This window comes from Equus caballus, chromosome 6 (assembly GCF_041296265.1).
Source record: "Equus caballus isolate H_3958 breed thoroughbred chromosome 6, TB-T2T, whole genome shotgun sequence".
In the NCBI taxonomy this organism is placed as follows: Eukaryota; Metazoa; Chordata; class Mammalia; order Perissodactyla; family Equidae; genus Equus; species Equus caballus.
The window spans coordinates 11,939,736-11,958,613 of NC_091689.1; the positions used below are offsets into that span (position 1 = coordinate 11,939,736).

General features: G+C 40.7%; 1 protein-coding gene across 3 annotated transcripts in view; it reads left to right on the forward strand.

Moving 5' to 3' along the window:
- Nucleotides 1-18,878, forward strand: part of ACSL3 (acyl-CoA synthetase long chain family member 3) — a 72,902-nt gene that overhangs the window by 43,874 nt on the left and 10,150 nt on the right. For all 3 annotated transcript variants that reach the window (XM_023642422.2, XM_023642423.2, XM_070269338.1), the window contains 11 exons: nucleotides 5,560-5,737; nucleotides 7,007-7,116; nucleotides 7,932-8,070; nucleotides 10,066-10,216; nucleotides 11,524-11,647; nucleotides 11,896-11,967; nucleotides 13,286-13,425; nucleotides 14,647-14,819; nucleotides 15,971-16,045; nucleotides 17,160-17,351; nucleotides 18,654-18,768. In XM_023642422.2, the coding sequence (XP_023498190.1) occupies nucleotides 5,560-5,737; nucleotides 7,007-7,116; nucleotides 7,932-8,070; nucleotides 10,066-10,216; nucleotides 11,524-11,647; nucleotides 11,896-11,967; nucleotides 13,286-13,425; nucleotides 14,647-14,819; nucleotides 15,971-16,045; nucleotides 17,160-17,351; nucleotides 18,654-18,768 (1,469 nt within the window). The remainder of the gene's footprint in view (nucleotides 1-5,559; nucleotides 5,738-7,006; nucleotides 7,117-7,931; nucleotides 8,071-10,065; nucleotides 10,217-11,523; nucleotides 11,648-11,895; nucleotides 11,968-13,285; nucleotides 13,426-14,646; nucleotides 14,820-15,970; nucleotides 16,046-17,159; nucleotides 17,352-18,653; nucleotides 18,769-18,878) is intronic.

Consider the following 18,878-nt stretch of genomic DNA (forward strand, 5'->3'; position numbering starts at 1 on the left):
TGAAGCAGTATTTCCTGTTGGCCTTATGTGAGAAGACAGTGCGCGGTGCCACTGGCCAGTGAAGACCTCACTTTCTGTCCGTGTGCGCTGCAGCTGCAGCAGCGGCCTGTGGACTGGACAGTGGGCATCGCAACTGCGTGTTAAACAAGCTGGGCTGTTTTCCCTGTTGGTTTCTTGTTGCACAGTTGTATTGCAACAGCCGCAGCATCTGCTCTGATAGGTAGTGAAAGGGGATCTTTCTCAGCTGGCGCCGAGACGCCGGAGTGGAGTTGTCAGGCGGTGTGCCTTCCGCTCAGTGGGCGCCCAGCAGTGCGGCGCACACATGCTTGTGATGAAGTGTGTCTTCATTTAATAGTGTCCATGTTTGAAGATAATCTTTAATTGGGAAAGAAAACTAAGGATGTAGCAATAGGTAAAGTTTCCGCCCTGTTTTGGAGGCTGAGCTTTGGGGACTAACCCTAGAATGTATCTGATAGGGTTGAAACAAAGGTGCTCAGACCCTTATTTCAAATTAATGAACTCTGAAGCTTTGTTTCCATCTTACCCTAAAAGTCTCTTTTGAGCTCCCACCAAAGGAGAAGCGGAAGAAAAGGCAGTGGTGGCAATTCTGTTCTAATTCTCCCCACTGTAGCGTGGCCATCAGCTTCACCAAGACGGGTCTCTGCAGGGGCACAGATAAACAGAAGGCAGAGCAGCAGAGGCTGCCATGTTCCTGTGGGTCGGCAAGCTCTTTCAGGACTGTTGTCCTATTGTCTTAGTTTATATGGTTTTATTAAAAAACCAGCAGAGTTACGCACCTGGCATGTGTGTCAGCATCTCCTGATTCCTGCCTTCCCAGTGGCAAATGCTTGCTCTATTGTCTTTTGAAATGAAGAACAGTGAAATGATTGGTTTCCAGAGCATCTTTAAAATACGCGTACCTGAAAAAGCGTTGCAAAGAATAAAAATAATTTTACGTAAAAGTGCACAAGGCCAGCCCAAACGTTTAGTGATCTAACTACCAGAAACGCTGTAATTTTTTTCCTTACATATTTTACACCCAGTAGAGAAGAAAATAGAAGGAACTGTGTTATTATAGTGCTTAGAAAGAGAAGATTTCACTGTGACGTTCCTTCTAAATTGATCCCGAAACACAGCACAAATACTCGTCTCTGTTCCTGGGAATTGACTCGGCCTCTTTCCTGTCCCTCAGCGCCTGCTTTTGTGTTTCTTGCTCTAGAGTCACATTTCTTATCCTATTTGCATGTGAGTATGATGTTTATTTTTTGACTTATTAGGACATTTACATCATAATTTATATAAAAAATAATGGTACTCTTTTAGCCAGGACTTGTGGTTTGGTTATTATAGTCCTCTCCCCACTCAGAATTTCCCTTTTCATACTTGTTCCTCGTCCTGTCGTCCCCATTTTGATAAAGGCACCACTGTGGCCCAGATGGCTCCAGCCAGAAACAGAGGAATCGGGTTTTTCCCCTAACAACTACCCCCACCCCTCCCTACCTTTTGGTTTTTTTCAGGTCTTCTGCTTCCACTCTCGCCCCTGCTGTGATCCACACACACAGGGGTGGGTACAGGACTTCAATTCCGGAGGCAGTCCGCGCGGGTTCATATTCTAGTCCCGTCACTTAACAGCTGTGTGGTTTTGAGCGAGTTAACCTTACTCGCTCTGCCTCAGTTTTCCCCTCTGTAAAATAGGGATGATAATGGTAACTGTCTCTTAGAGTTACTGTGAGAGTGCAGTAAGCTAATGCTTGCCGCGTCCTTAGCACATAGTCAATGCTGTAAAGGTCAGCTGCCCTCGGCAGCAGCAGCATCGTGACTTTTACAGGCCATCCAGATCTCTTGAGTATTTTCACACTCTCTGGCTCCCTCACAATAATTTGTTTATAATAATCTTCATTTGCAGAGAGAATGGTTAAATGCAGCCAAGTGTACTTTGTCGAAGAAGGCAGGAAAGTGGATAATTTTGAAATAATTGTATTCTAAATGGTTAAAGACAAAAGTCCTAGTGCTTATAGAGGTTAAACTCTCAGCCATCTGACAACTTGGTCTCTGCTGGACTGTCTCATTCTTCAGGGCCCTGAAGGGTTAAGGATTTGTGTGCTTTTATTTTAGAGAATGTTCTGTATGTTATCTCCATTTTATTTTTATAGTTTTCTTTTGAGAAAAGAGACCCTTATCAGCATCATCAACACATCTGATTTCGTATATTCCTGAACACTGTGAATTATTAAGTTCCTGTGGCCCAGGCAGTGATAATCTGAGTGATGACACTGATATTTACACGTGTGTGTGTCACACCTGTCACAGAATAAAAATACAGCCAGTTAAATGAGAGAGAGGAAGGCGACCGAGGGGGTCATCTTGTCCCCCTCCCCAAGTTTGCAAACGAGGAAACAGCTCAGAAACTCCACCATGGTCATTCACAGCCACACTAGTCATTCATTTTCCCGACTCGGGAAAGCTGAGCATATTTATGTCTCATGTGGGTTGCGGGTAAGAGTATTTAAGAGATGATAGGCAGAGAATATATGTGATTGAATGGTGATCAGAACGAAAGTAGCTAAGGGAGTTACGTGATCAGGTGGATAGGGATTTTTTTTAAAGCAATCTTTTTAAAAGTGAGGCTGCTTAGAGGAGAGAGGTCAGAAAACCCCTAAAAGCCCAGAGTAAATTGAAGTTGTGTTTAATTATCCCATCCATTCCACACAGTTAGCGAGTAGTTGCTAAGTATACCAGGTCCTCTTCTAGGCACCCGGGAGGCAGTTATGAACAAGACACACAGGTTGCTCTTCTCATGGATCTTATGTTGTGTGGGAGGAAAAGAGACAGTAAATAAGAAGTTAACAGGTTTAACAGCTGCTGTGAAGGAATACAGCTGGTTGGAGACTCCGGATAGCCTCTCTGGGTAGGTTATGGCTAAGTGGAGGCCCGAGTGACAAGGGGGAGCCGATGTTGTGAAGATCTGAGTAAGGAACCTTCTGTGTGGTGGGGCGGGGCAGTGCAGTGGCTCTGAAACGGGGATGAGCCCAGCTGGCTGAGGCCCTCAGGGTGCAGTTTCAGAAGGCGCTCAGACCCTCAGAGTGAGTCCTTGAAGGTTGTGCCCTACGTGCCCGTCTTGCCTCGTCCTCACTCCTGCCCTGGCCCCGCCTGCGTGAAGGACAGAAAGGACAAAGTTGTATTACCGGAAGTGAGGCAGGGAAGGGGGTTTGGGATGAGCACAGAGACCTGGCACTGTCTCGGTCCCTTAGGGCTCTATAGGCCAGGGTGAGGTTTGGGACTCCATTCCTACTGGAAAGGGACAACACTGCAGAGTATTAAGCAGAGGAGTAAGCTGATTTATATTCAGACACAAAGAACACTCGCTGCTGTCGGAAGAAAGGGCTGTAGGGGAATAAGGATGGAAGCAGGTTGGCAGTCGGCATTCGTTACTTCAGAGGAGAGATGCACTAGATGATGGGGAGGCGGAGGGAAATGGCTGGATTCGGGGACTGTCTGTGAGACATCACAGTGGAGTAATCGAGTCAAAAGTAAGTTGGATGTCCAGGTAGGGGTGGTCAGGACTGGAAAGGGAAATTTGGAAAGCTCTTCCAAGCAAGGTCCCATGAGTTTGGCTTTTGTCAGGGACGTGTCAGCCATTGTGATACCATGAGGGACTGCAAAGAGTATGGCCAGGCGTGGGTAGGTCATTCAGCTTGGCGGTAGGAAGATAAGGGAGTTTCTGTTTAATTTCTGATTTCACAGTAAAGTACGAGACAGCGTGATCACCTGCAAGTGGAGACGGGAGGGCGAGCGTGGAGGATATTTGAGTAGAGAGGTGGGTTCAAATAGCCGTTTCAGAGGGGGAGAGAGTGAATACACCGGGAAACTTGATCAGACTACTGGGTAGTGAGACGTATGATCATGGCATGATGAGGCTGCGTGTTGTTTCCCAGTGTTCGGCAGCATAGGCAGGGAATAAAAAAATGAGTTTCATCTCAGGGTTGGCTAACCGCAGCGACAAAGTGAGGATTGGAAACTTTTTCCAGCACAAATCAGATAAAATTTTGGGGTAGGTAGGGTCCTTTAAATGTGTTCTTTGTGGGAAAGATCATCACCAGAAGGTTCAGTGGTTAAAAGAATGAAATGAAATTCAGATTTTGGTCACACTTGAATTAAACTCATGATTTGATTTCTTTGCCACATGGTGGCACCATCAAATGGGTTTATGGATTTGGATTATATCTCTAAGGCCTTTTCAAGAATATATATATTTTCTGAAACTTATCAAGCTCATCATTTAGCTGCTAGAATCTAGGAGGCAGCTCATGCTTGCCTTTGGAATGTAAAATTCTTGTTAATTGTAATCCAGTTCCTGCACGTTTCGGCCAAATCTCATCTGTCTTCTCACCCCCACAGAGCTCCTTTTGAAGGCATTGGAGCTCCCCGTGCTGAGCATTTCGTGGGGGTGCAGAGCAAGGTGAGACTTTGGCACCACTAAAGTCAAATAAGTGTTTGAAATACAGGTGCCTTATCCATCAAAATAAGAATTCTTATTGAACTTCTTAAGTTCATTATGGAATAGGACACTAGAGGGCAGTATTTATCCTTTTTCGATTTTTATCTTCATCCAGCCTCTTATTTCTAGAAATCTCCTAAATGTTGAAAATGAATATGGTTAAATGGTTTTAAGGTGTGTGAAACATATATTAATGACACAGCCGTGTTTGGGAGCTATCTGTGTACTTTTTCAGCGAGAGGAGCTTTTTATCCAATCTGTATGTAATTGGGGATTTATGGTCTGATCTAAGTTGGAGAAAATTCATAAAGACAAAAATATGTTAGCCAGCTTTAAAAGGGGATTATTAAGTGTAGACTTGATGTTACCTGCACTTCTGGTGAGCACAGAGAAAACGTTGAAAGCGCCGTGGTGCCAGTGAGCATTTCAGGCTTCAGCAGAGGGACCTTGATGAGTGATAGGACTGGTCCCCCTCCTGGTTGCATAAACAGAAGCTTGTTTACTTTGCTGTCCAGAGTTAGATAGAGGAGTTCAAATTGAACAGCCGTAAATATTTCTGTTACTTGGGTCTGGACAGTGTCTGTTTATGAATCATATTGTACCATCTGATGTTGAAATCTAGCAATCAGTAGAGGGGAAGTAGTTTTCGTATCAGTAGTTCTTGATACTAGGCTAAATTTTAAACTAACATCCAAATCGTTTAAGTAAATGAAATCTGTAAGTGTATTATTAGTATATGATCCTTGGCCAGAAAGTTGACCTTTAAGATCTCATCAAACCTTGAATATTTTTGAAAACAAAAAACAACACCCTCCCCATTACAGTTAAAAGATTGTGTGAGATTTGAGTTGTCATAGAAGATATCACAAAATAGTAATTTTTCAAAATAGAATTTTCATGTGAAACTCACTTTCTAGCTTTTTGTTAGAAAAAAATAATTTACATGCAGATATAATCTTCTGGTTTGCTGTAAAGTTTGGAACACATCCTGGCTTCTTTCTGGAAATTAAGAGTTTGGTTACATTAAAAGCTATTTGTATGTTTTTTGTTTGTTTTATCAGGTTATTCTTGGACACTATAATTGGCTGTCCTATGAAGATGTCTTTGTTAGAGCTCTCAATTTTGGAAACGGCTTACAGATGTTGGGTCAGAAACCGAAGACCAACATTGCCATCTTCTGTGAAACCAGGGCCGAGTGGATGATCGCTGCCCAGGCGTGCTTCATGTATAACTTTCAGCGTACGTATGCGTGCTTATTTTCTGGGAGAGTGGCCTTATGTTACCATGGGAGAGAGGATACTAACTTTTTATTATGAATATTGCATTCTCAAGAGATTAAAATTCTGATGTTAACTTTCACCTTGCATCCAATCAGTGGAGAACTCTTTGTTACAAGGTAGAATTCTTGGTCTATTTTGCAACTGGAACCAGTCGTGGAACAAATTTTACAGTGTGGGAAGGGGTCCTGCACCTCTTAATAGAGGACTTTCTGGGTTGGGGACTAGACCTGCACCCCTGGGTCACTGCTCTGCTCCCATCTCTCAGGAATTCCCCGGAAGTCAGTGTCATGTTGTTAGGCCCCTTCCATCAGTAGTCACAGTTGAACCCTAAAACACTTGCAATACTCAAACCGGGCTGCTAAGGTTAGACGATATGGAGAATTTTTATATTGTAATTCTTGGAGTGGTAATCACGGTGCCTCAGTCCGTGAGGTAGTCCTGGAAGCTTAGTTCACAGGTCTTCATGCCGAAAGTGATGTTAAGCATGGACATTGTCTTAGCCTGTAGATGATCCAGAAAGGCTACTTTTACCAGATTTCTTGCTGTAAATGCCTCCACTGTTTTTGTAAAACTGGCATACCTTTTTGTTTTCAGAGGTTTGGGTTCACAGCATGTTTCTTTTGAGAAGCTTTAAAATAATTATCATTTCTTAAAGTCACTTTAAGTCCGACTTTCTCGAGTTTGGCAGAAAGAAAATGAAAACCCACATTATTGTTATTATTATTATTTAATTTTGACATTTCTAAGAATGTTTTTCTTTAGATTTTCCCTCTTTAGAATAAGCAGTTCTGTCACTTGGTCATGCTCTTTATTTAACATAAATACCTTAAATCTGACATTCAATGTCTTACCTTCTTAGTATATGTTGTTATCATCTTTTAGTACCAAGTAGTTAACAATTAAGACTGACATTTAGGAGTCAGATATAATTCCTTTCAGTGTGGCAGTCCCAGAGTAATGTCTGTAGGTGAAACAAAATTTAAAACCTTTTTGTTTTAAAATATTGGCGATCTTGGGGGAAGTTGGGGAAGGGTGAGTAGGCACGATGTTGGTTAGTATATTAAAATGGTTAGAAAGACACAGCAGAGTTAGGTCATGGACGATGGGTCTAACGATTTGGGGTCCGGCATGCTCTGTTAACTATTCACATCCCCTTCTGAGGCTTTATTTACATTTAATACTTCCGTGAAATGTTCGAATATTTGACTCGCCCTTCTTTTCCCTGTAGTTGTTACATTGTATGCTACCCTAGGAGGTCCAGCGATTGTTCATGGGTTAAATGAAACAGAGGTGACCAACATCATTACTAGTAAAGAACTCTTGCAAACGAAGTTGAAGGTGAGGACTGCAGTTACTTTATGACTAACAGACACTTAGCATTTTCAGTGTCATGAGCCCTGTTATTGATAGTTACTTCTTTTATGATCTTTAAAATCCTTAATATCTTTGTAAGCTTTTAGGAATGTCATATTTTATTCCTTTCCTTTAGAAACGACACAGTGGGTTTTATAAATATTTCTGTGTAAGTAGTGCAGAGAATAAGCCCGTGTCTAAGTGAGGGATTGCAGCCTCGTTTTTTCCTTCTTGTACTTTGCTATATTTTCTAATCTATTTTCAATAAGTTTGTAATTTTGAAGGGTTATTTTTAAACTAGTAATTCATTTATTTCTGAAGCATTGAGTCATGAGTTTTTAGAAGTTTTTAAAGGGAAAAAGAGAGACTTTATGAAACTAGACAACACCCTGTGAAAACAGTATCTGGTCTGTTCTTTTTTCTGTAAAGTTTTATGTCAGCCCCTTGCCTGCCCCGCCGTTCTTCATTAGCTTCTTGAGAACGTGAGGACTTGTGGCTGCTCCGTAGTTCAGGCAGCTGCTATATTTGCCTGCTCATTTTGTAAGAATTTTACCAAACAACGGGGGCACACTCAGTACATCTCATGCTATAAAAAAGTAATTGAAATTTCAGACCAGTATTTCTACGTCTGAAAAAAGTGGTATTCATACTGGTGCGCTCCCTCCCCCTTGCTTCTTTTTGAGGCAGGAAGTTACGTTAATAATCTGTTGAAGATGGTAGCCTGCCTTTCTTGCGTCCGGGATGCTGGCCAGGCTGTGGTGCAGGCTGGTGAGGAAGGTGACGAGGGCTGTGTCTTCCAGGGCGTCGTCTCCACGGTCCCGCGCCTGCGGCATATCATCACCGTCGACGGAAAGCCGCCGGCCTGGGCCGAGTTCCCCAAGGGCGTCATCGTGCACACCATGGCGGCCGTGCAGGCTCTGGGAGCGAAGGCCAGCGTGGGTACGTCCTTACGTACATCCTGCAGTGACCCTGTGCTCCGGGATCGTCCCAGGGTCTGATCCTAAAGTCAGATCAAGCGCCCGCTCCGTTTCTACACCATTGCTTTGGGAAGTGAGGTCGCTCTAGGCGTATGTTTGTCTACTCTTTAAAGAGGGGTTTAAGGAAAATACACACAGTTTATTAGAGTTCTAAAAATATTTACTTGAAATTAATTTAAAATACGTTTCACACTATACGGTTTTCCCTTTTCCTGTTTCTGCTGGTTCTGGATGGCTTAAAGTTAGTTTAATGTGAACTCTCTGTAACTGTTGACAGATAGCTAGAGTGGCCGGCCCTAGATCCCTCCTTTTACTCCCTGCTCCAACTCTGCCTCTTCCAGAGGGGGCATCTTTTTACCTTCCAACAGCACCCCTACTCACGGTGACCGGAAGTTCCTCCTGTCACTTGAGTGTCGGGAAATGTTAGAGGAGGGGGTAGTGGTGTTTACGGATAGCGCAAAAGCTGCCAGGATGCTGGGGCCATATTTCTTTTATAGTTGGAAACTTCGTGATTAGTTAGATCTGAGCATTCTCTCAGCTCGGGAATAGGGTTATGCTGACCTTAATTTTGCGCATATTGAATTTGAGGTGCTGGTGGAACGTTCTGTCTAGCTAGCGGGGAGTGACACATACAAGTCTAGTACTCTGGAGTTAAGTTTGGAGTTGAGAGATTTAGGAGCAGTTAGGTTTTAATTATAGCTGTCGGAGTAGGGGAGGTCACCCACAGAGAATGGTGCCTCCGAAGGCCGCCAGGGGTTGGTCAGAGAGGAAGGAAGAAAACATGTCGTGTGTGGTTCACGGGAGCCAAGTGCAAGGAGCGTCTTGGTGAGCCAGGAGTCATCACATCACCTCAGAACAGTTTCCAAGAAGTGGTGGTGGGGAATGGTGCCGTGGGACGAAGGCGTGAATGGCAGATTAGGAAGTAAGGACTTGAATGATAACAGTTGTCAAGAAATATGTCTGGGCAGGTAGAGAAAGGGTGCACTTGGGAATGTTTTTACAGTTTTACCCTCCTTATGTAAAGTCCACTTTGAGGGTAGTTCCATGATTAATTCAGGCAGTCAGCAGTGCCATCCATGACCTACTTCTCTGTCTTTCCACTGTGTCACCTCTGCAGGGTGTTCGCTGCTGTCCTTAGGCTTGTGCAAATGGAGGACATTGTCTTTTAATGTGGGATCCCAGTGTAGCCAAGTTAACTTCCCTGCTCGGAGGCAGAGAACATCCTTTAGCAAATGTCTAGGTGTCCTGGTCCGACCACCCTTACTTCTTAATTGAATTGCTGGAGTTGTCTTCTGTCTCCCTACCTTCTTCCTTCCCTTTCTTAAGTTAGGTAGTCACACAGCAGCCAGAGTGATCCTTATCACGGATGATGACAAGCCCTTGTTCAAAACAACACTGCTTCCACCCGAGTGAAATCCAAAGTCCTTAGCATGGCCTCCAAGGCCCCACATGATGTGGTCCTGGCTGCTCCCTCCCTTCATTCCCTGCCACTTTTACTCTTGCTAACTCCATCCCCACCACACTTCTTCCTGGTCTGTCCATATACAAAGCACATTCCTACCTCAGGGCCTTTGCACTTGCTTCTTTTCTTCTGCTTGAAACACTCTTATCCTAATTCCAGGATTTTCATGGCTCCCTTCCTCACTTTATTCAGGTCTTCACTAAAACAGGAACTCTACAGAAAGGCCTTTCCTGACTTTTCCATCTAAATAGCTTCTGCTAGCATCTTCTCACCTTGTCTTGCTTCATTTTTCTTCATAGCTCTTATCATAGTATGGATTTATATGTTTGTCCCAATAGAATGAGTGTCCCTTATGCGCAGGGACTTGATCTGTTTTGTTGACGTCTGTATGAATACAATTAATTGTTTTTGAATGAGTAACAAATGATTATGAAAAAAATTGATACGGCTGAATTTCTCAGAAGTGTGTGTGTGTGTTTTTTTTCTCCAATACAGAAAATGAACCTCATAGCAAACCAGCGCCCTTAGATATTGCGGTAATCATGTATACAAGTGGATCCACAGGACTTCCGAAGGGGGTCATGATCTCCCATAGTAACATTATTGCTGGTATAACCGGGATGGCAGAAAGGATTCCAGAACTGGGGTATGTCATGGTAAATAAATACGGGGTAGTCCAGTGTTTATATCTGCTGTTGTGTTAACATTCGAGTCTTTAGTAGGACATGGATGAATTCGTCCTTCAGAATCTGTTTACAGTAGGCATTTCCTTCAAAACAAGGGACATTAAAATTAATTACAATATAGTTAATGGTGAGCTTTAAAGTATAGTTTATAGATATCATTGTTAATTTTACTTTTTACTTTAAAAGTACAAATTTTAACTGACTTAAATCCCTTAATTTAAATTATTTTAATCAGTTATTGTTGTTGCCTCCATAATCATTTTTATTTGTAAATATGTCCTAATTCATATTGGATATATAGAGAGCTTAATATACCCAATAAGTATTTATTGAGCTTCTGTAGCCAGCCTCAGATTTTTCTTTTTAAGACGAATTCCAGTAGTAGCAGGGGAAGGTGGGTGTACTGGGCGTACTGGGCGTACTGGGTGGACTGGAGTGGGGAAGAGGCTTAGAGGACACTGGCCGGGAGCCTGAGGGATTGTAAGGGAAACGTTCCCAGGGATGGAATCAGTATTCTGATGCCTCATCTGGTACAGTGGTTGGAGATTTTTGATGCTCTGTGTACAGAAATGACACACACACAGGTTACTGTGGAATTGAATTTGGGGGTGGAGAGAGAAATTGTACTTTCAGGGAAAAATTCAGAGCAACAGTTTCCTTCTGGTTTTGCCTCAGTTGCCCTTCATATTTTGGGAGTGGGGGCAGTTCTTGAAATATACACACATACATACATATACATTTAAGAACGTGAGTAAGAACATATGTAAGAACATGAGATATGATTTATTATAATTTAATCTGACTCTCAGAACAGGCATCTCATCTGTGAAGTTCTTGGCAGACAGTTGTGGATTCTATCTGAACTCTTCTGCTTGGTCGCCCACCATCTGTAAAGACCATTTCCTCCTCAGATGATTCCTTCTGCCCTCCGTGTTGTTTTCTGAGCCCCTGTGTCCTCCGCCTCGGCTCTGTGCCTTGCAGCAGTCATGAGTACTGGGAGCCTTCCAGTAGGACCGGAACAGCCTCTGCTTTCGAGTCTCTGCCGCCTCAGTTTGAGGTTGAGCTGTTGTTCTTTTTCCCTGACACCCACGGTGTCTGCCTGTCTGTCTCACACACACACACGTACACACACTCTCTCCTCCCCACCAGCAGGGAGCCCATGTTGATGTCCTGAGGCCACTCCGCGTGCCTTTCCCAGCTTGCTCCCCGTGCGTCATTCTCAGCAGGCAAGGCCCCTGACGGTGGCTCTGTCTCCCTTTTCTCTTAGAGAAGAAGATGTTTACATCGGGTATTTGCCCCTGGCCCACGTTTTAGAGTTAAGTGCTGAGCTTGTCTGTCTGTCTCATGGCTGTCGCATCGGCTACTCTTCACCGCAGACCCTGGCGGATCAGGTAAGTTAGACGTCTGCGACTTGAGGTACTAGAAAATCATCATTATTTTTAACACCTTTTTTTTCTGTATGACAGTATATTCTAAGGATGACAGTTATTCATTTTTAAGTAACCACTTGCCTTTTAAGTGCTTTTTAGAATATAAGTGAATTAAAATGATGAATCTACAATATGCTTTTTGATCTAAGAATTCCATTGAATTTTTAAAACAAAGATCACTTTATATAAATCACTTTTTCTCTCTCTAGTCTTCAAAAATAAAAAAAGGAAGCAAAGGGGACACATCCGTGTTGAAACCAACACTGATGGCAGCTGTTCCGGTAAGAATCGGCCGTTAATTACTGTCCAGTACTAAAGAAGTGTCGTCTGCTGCAGACATCAGTGTTAGTAGAAAAGATATTGTGGGCAAGGTAGTTTATGCAGGATTTATTCCGTATTGATTATCTGTATTGCCTTAAGCTCTACAGGATTTATTCAGTCTCGTTTTACTTTTTTTTCTTATTTACTAAACACTCAACTTAGTTTCAGCTTCCATATGATATTATTATCTCCCTTTGCTGAAAAGCTTCTTGTTCAAGTCATTTTCATGATACTCGTTTGCTGTTAGTAGAAACCTGAAGCCCAGCAGGATACAGAAGGGAAGGTTTGAGATCACCTCCTTCTATACGAATCGTGTAATTACCTCCTGAGTCCTCAGGGAAAGTCTGGCCTAGACGCAAAAACAGTGACAGAGAAGTTGGTGCGACTTTGAATTACCTGAAATGCGCTGTGCATCTCAACTAAATACCAGGCATGGGGAGGGGCTGGGGATCAGATCAGTAGAAATGGGACAGCAATGGTGATCTGTCTCCTTACTGTTAAGTTTTACCTGGTTTTCTGATTTTGTTTGAAAGTGGTGGGAATTCTTACCAGATACCTGAGTGCTCACGTCCAAGCATAATTACTTAGTAATTGCGAAGTCAAATATAAATGCCCAGTAGTTTTGGAGTTTCTATGGGTATAGGGTTTCCTTAGTAGTATCTTACTATAAATTCTTAGTTTACTTAAAAATTAAATATAATTTAAAATTGTAGAGGAAGAACGATTTCAAGTCATTAAAGTATACTTCATAGCAGTAGGCCTAGCAAGCAAAATGCAGTGCAGACAAGGAAAAATTCCCGGGTGCAGCATTAAGAGACAAACAACAACCCAAAAAACCAAAAATCCCCCACGGTCCTTTTGTGAGCAAAAAAAATGTGGTACTCTATATCTTTATAGGATAAAGTTATGAAAGTTTAAAAAACATTTCATATAGTAGTTCATGTATTTAGTGAGTTTAGTTTTTAGTTCAGAATAAATAAGATAAACAAGCAAAGCAATATAAAGAATCAATAATGGCATATTACTGTCTTAAGGCTTTTATTTCTCTCTTTTTTTTACTACTCATATGAGCATCTAGATCTGTTTCTGCTATTAAAAATTATTTTTACAGCAACCTCATTTTTTAACTAATTGTGGCTCTATTTTAAAAGTTTGTTCCTGATAGAATATATCTTTAAAAATGCCTCAATATTGATAGAAATATTAACCTGATAAGATTTTAATATGTAAGGCAGCTGATAGCATTATTGACTGTATTAATGAATTTTTATAATCTAGGAAATCATGGATCGAATCTACAAAAATGTCATGAATAAAGTGAATGAAATGAGTAGCTTTCAACGCAATCTGTTTATTCTGGCCTATAATTACAAAATGGAACAGATTGCAAAAGGGCAGAGTACTCCACTATGTGACAGGTGGGTATAAAGGTTCTCCCCTCCTTAATAATTTAATCGTTTGATTCACATTAATAGCCCAGTTAATTGAGATAGTTATAGGAAATGAACTTATTTTAAAAATTCAAAGAGACTCTTTAAAATCCATCTTTGTAAGAATATGAGGAATTAAAAAAATTGCAGTTATTTGAAAAAATTTTTCACTTACAATTTTGCTGTGTTTAATAGTGTAGTTATATTTTTTATGGACATTTATGTGATTTTAATTATTTTGAGAAATAGTTGCTCTTTGCTTTTAAATTTATTTCAATATGAATATAAAATTGCAATCAAATATGATTAAATGTTTTGTGCTTTTGTTAAATGACCAGTTTTACCACAGATCTGTTTTTTGCTTCTGTAGTGCTAATAGAGTAAGTAGATTTATAAAATAGATTAGAAATTAGAAAGTGAAATTATGACATTCAGATTATTTTTAATGCAAATATTAATACAGTTTTCAGATGCTTCACATTATTTAAAACTTTATAGGTTTTTTTTCCCTGCCTTACTTTTAGTTGTCTAGATATATAACCTACTTTGTAAAGCCTGTTAATGTTATTTTTTAAAAATGATTGCCTCTTGGTCTTCACTTTTTTCAAAGTTATAATACAAACAAACAACCCTTTTCCCCTTTTTGATCAAGGTAGTAAGCAATCTATTTTATTAGTCTATTTTCAGAAATGTTTCAATTAGATGTTTGAATTGTTTTCTTTTTTTTTTTGATTTACCAGGTATTTTTAAACAATAAACATTTCAGAACTTGAATTAGTGACATTTTAAAAAGTTAGATTGCTGTGTACAAATATTTACACATTTGTAATGAAGTAAGCTAAAGCAAAAAATTAATTTGCTTTTAAGGATTATTCTGTATTAATATGTATTATGTAACGATGTAAAACTAATTGCTCTGGCTTAAGCGAGGGTTTTCCATTAACGTACAAAATTAAACCTGACAATTTTGAATTCAAATATTACTTGAAAGGTTCTTAAGAGAAAATCATATACTCTTTACTTGGTTGGACTTCTAGAAATTAAGATTTAAGTAGTGGGTCAAGAGAATCTCTTTAATGGGCTCTGTGGCCTTGGATAAGTCACTTAATCTCAAAATCTCATCTATCAAAATTGGAAGCTTCATCTAAATGATTTGGAATATCCCATTCAGCTTAAAATCCTGTGATTCTCTGATTAATTTTTTTTTAGATTTATTTTCCGGAAAGTTCGAAGCTTGCTAGGTGGAAATACTCGGCTTCTGCTATGTGGAGGTGCTCCGCTTTCTCCAACCACACAGCGATTCATGAATATCTGTTTCTGCTGTTCCGTTGGTCAGGGGTATGGACTCACCGAATCTTCTGGGGCTGGCACAATTACAGAAGGTTAGTATGGTCCACAAGTGGTGTCTCCAGCAGAAGCTGGGGTGCAGCTCCAGGTATTTCTTGGTGTGGGTTGTTTTCTGCAAATATCTAAGAGCGGTTAACGTGTTTGTGTAGCAGAATAATGGTAGATTCCAAGTACTGTGGTTATTGATAGCAGTGTATTAGGTACATCTAATAGTCAGTAATTCCTCTAGAGGAGTTTTTCATGTTAAACCATCATATATAATATTAAGAACTACTTAGCATTCTGGAAAAGAAGTTTTAGTAACAAGCATTGGCTGTATTGTATGCATTTACTTTTATTATATCAATTAGAGATGCATATCTACTTCCTTTCTTCTGAGGATCTTTAATTTCTTCTGTTTTTAAGATTCAGATTGAATGTGTGATTAATCAATTACAGTTTATGTTGTAAGTATAACAGTCTCTAAAGTATTAAATATCAGCCTTTTACTTCTGATATTTGAATGATCTCTGAAGAGGCCACAATGTAGTAGTAATTCATAAGAGCGGTGGATTCTTCTCCCAGATCCTTGAAAGTTAACAGTCTTCATCTCCAGCCTGAATTTAAATAGGGTGTGATAGCATGAGTGGAAGTGAGGGAGACTGCAGAGGTCTCGCTTGGAAATAGTGCTCCGTGGGAGAACATGGGGAAGTTATTTGTACTGCAGAGCTGTCAAGCCTCGTAAGAAAGTGGAGTAGCTGTAAACCAGTGTGCTCCATCCTCCTGTAAGACAGGGCTACAGATTCATGAACCAGGCGGTTATGTAATGAGCTGAGTGGGCCCTGATGTAGGAAAGTGTGATGGGTAAGGATTCTGCGGGAACTAGGGCAGGCAGGCCCCCTTTCGTGGGGGACTACAGTTGCTCTGCTGGGAACGTGGGCCCGTTGTTGCTGGAGATTCTACACTTATATGTAAAATATCTTGATTTTTAAGTGTAGATAACTAATTCAGAGTAAAAAAAAAAAGAAAAAAAAAGAACAAAAGTCAGTGTGGGCCCCACAGCCTGTGGTTTGTGTTTGTGATTTCTGCTTTGAAGGATTCTCTGAGGTATCTAAGCTTGGGGATAAATCATCATTTTTGGTTGTTTAGAAAAAAAAACAATTTATTAACTACTGTAATCCAATTCTTTTTTTCATTTGCATCTTAGTGTGGGACTACAATACTGGCAGAGTGGGAGCACCATTAGTTTGCTGTGAAATCAAATTAAAGAACTGGGAGGAAGGTAATAACCTATTTTAACTGTAGAGCATTAATGCGTATAATACTAAACTTGAGAATTAGAATTGTGTTTCATTTCCTTCCTTTGGAATATAAAATCACCCACAAGTGCTCATTTTTGTTCTTTATAATAGAAATATTCTAGAGCTATGTGAATGCATTTATTTTGCTTGTTTTAAACACGATTCTGAAGAATTAATTGTTTTTGCTTTGTGTCTTATTTTATTACATAAATACATGTAAGAATTATGGCAAAAGCTTGAGAAATGTGCTCAATGAATAATGTCAATAAATTCGGAATGATCATAACTTTATTTTGTAGAAGCAAAATCACAAAATTTTTTCTATGGAACTGAAAATTTTTCCGTATTTTTTCTTCTATCTTTTCCCTGAGGGCTCCAACCCACAATTATTGGAAGTAAATTTTCACTGTAATTCCATAAAAATCTATTGGTTATGTCATTTAAATACTAATCACTTTTTTAGTCTCATTGGATCCTATTAACATGTACATATTATCTGTGATTTGTTTGGGTGTGCTTTTCTTTTATACAAAGTAAAAATAAAGACTTGAAGGCTTAGATGTCAGTAGTCCACTGTTGCAGCAATCTTTTAGCAGAATTAGTGAAAATGTTCGATAAATTTAAACTTGGAGTCATTCTGTAATTATCTGTAAGGAATAAATCTTCTAGATATGTAAGAATTTGATTTTATACAGAGATTCATTGTTCTCTTATCAAGTGCATGATTTAATACCTTTGTCAGTTTATTAATGTGATATTTAAGAATCTCTACAGAATCTTTAAAGGAATTTACCTGTGTAGTATTTGTAATTATTTTGTACAACAGATGGAAGATGTTAGCTTTTTGATTATCACTTTTTTCTTAGAATGGTAGTTTAACAGCGTAAGTGCTTGTGGTTAAGCAACTGAAATTTTGCACCTGGTTTTATGCTCGTGAGTTTTGTTCTTTCATAGTGTCTGCCTTATTTCCTTTGGGAAACTAATTGGATTTAAAATCAGATGTCCCTGTTTAGGAACTGATAGTTTCAAGTTTTCACATGATGTGTACAGGGATAGCAGTGTTGAATTAACCCTAAATTACTCTTTGTTTATTAGGTGGATACTTCAATACTGATAAACCACACCCCAGGGGTGAAATTCTTATTGGTGGCCAAAATGTGACAATGGGATACTACAAAAATGAAGCAAAAACAAAAACTGATTTCTTTGAAGATGAAAATGGGCAGAGGTGGCTCTGCACTGGAGACATCGGAGAGTTTGACCCTGATGGTTGTTTAAAGATTATTGGTGAGCTATCTAATATTTTTTTTAAGAGGGACGTTTCTGAAATGGTTTTATAAAAGAGATGAAGTTCTTTAATAATGTGAGAATATGTCTTTATGTAGTGTTGGTATGGTCTATTGCATCGTCCTGGAATATGAAAATTTGTAATGGGGACTGTGCGGAATTCATAAGACTTGACACATTATGAAGTCTCAAAAACTGTGCAACAGCAGTGGTATTTTTAATTACTATTGGATAATCCTGGAAAGTCAAATTCTCAGGGAATGTTCATTTTATGAATTGTTTGGCATCCAGAGGTTATTGGGCAGGGCTCTCCTCTGTCGGAACCATGTCCTTGCCTGTGAGGACTAAGGAAGGCCTGGCAGCTCGATACTGTGACCCACAGGGCGAGCAACACCTTCCTCTGCTTCTCCTCTTGGCTCCTTGTTCTCAGTTGGTGCCATTCTATCCCAGTCGTGCTGACTGGAAACCAGCAGGAGGTGAGAGACTCTGCTCTTCAGTCAGTCCCCACATCTAACCCATAGCCCACTGATGGAACTTCGGAAATAGGCCTCAAGATCGTTCTCTTCTCTGTTTCCTTGTCCCTCTTACACGATCGTAGGTCAGGCCTGCACCTTCTGTCACCCTATTGCAAGAAAGTCCTCTCTGTTGCCGTGCTTGCCCCCTTCAGCACACTGCTCACCGCGGCTGTGCGACTGCTAAACCCCCACCTCACTGGACCACTTTCCTGCTGAAGACCTGCTGGCTCCTCGAGGCTCCGGTCAGGCTGCCTCTGCTGCATGGCCCGGTTCACCTCCCCGCTTCCGTCTCCGGTTGTTTCCTCCTTTCTGCTGCAGTCATTCCAGCTGACACGTCTCTGTTCCACTTGGCTACCGCTCAGTCTGCCCTCATGACTCAGCTCAGGCCTCACTCGCAGGAATTCTTTCCACATAGTTGGAGAAGTCTCAGCACCTAGCTCCCGTGTTGTATGGAGGTCAGAGGCTGTGGCATGGCGCCTCTCTTCAGTTAGAGTGTAAGCTTTCAGATGGCGTTGACTGTGTTCTTTACCTTCCTGGTGTTAATATTTACCAGGAACAAACCCGAAGCCCTGATGATAGGGTCCCTTAATCAGAAACTAATTTTCTTTAAGAATGTATGTAATAGTACAAAGATTGGGGCCCAATTTTATTATGTACTTTTAGTTTTAGCATAACTATTAGAATAAACTTGACAGCAAATTACTTAGTGAATATCCAATATTTTTATGTATTGAAGGTGTTATTAATATTACCCTCCAATGTGCCCCCTCTGGCCTTTTTTGCACAGATCGTAAAAAGGACCTTGTAAAACTGCAGGCAGGAGAGTACGTTTCTCTTGGGAAAGTAGAGGCAGCTTTGAAGAATCTCTCACTAATAGATAACATTTGCGCGTATGCAAACAGGTAAGCCTTTTGAATCCCTGCTGCTGGAAACCTTTGGTGTCGCCTTCCTCTGTGGGCCGCCTTTGTAAAACTGCACCCAGAACTCTGCCTGCTTGTCCGTTGTCCCTGGG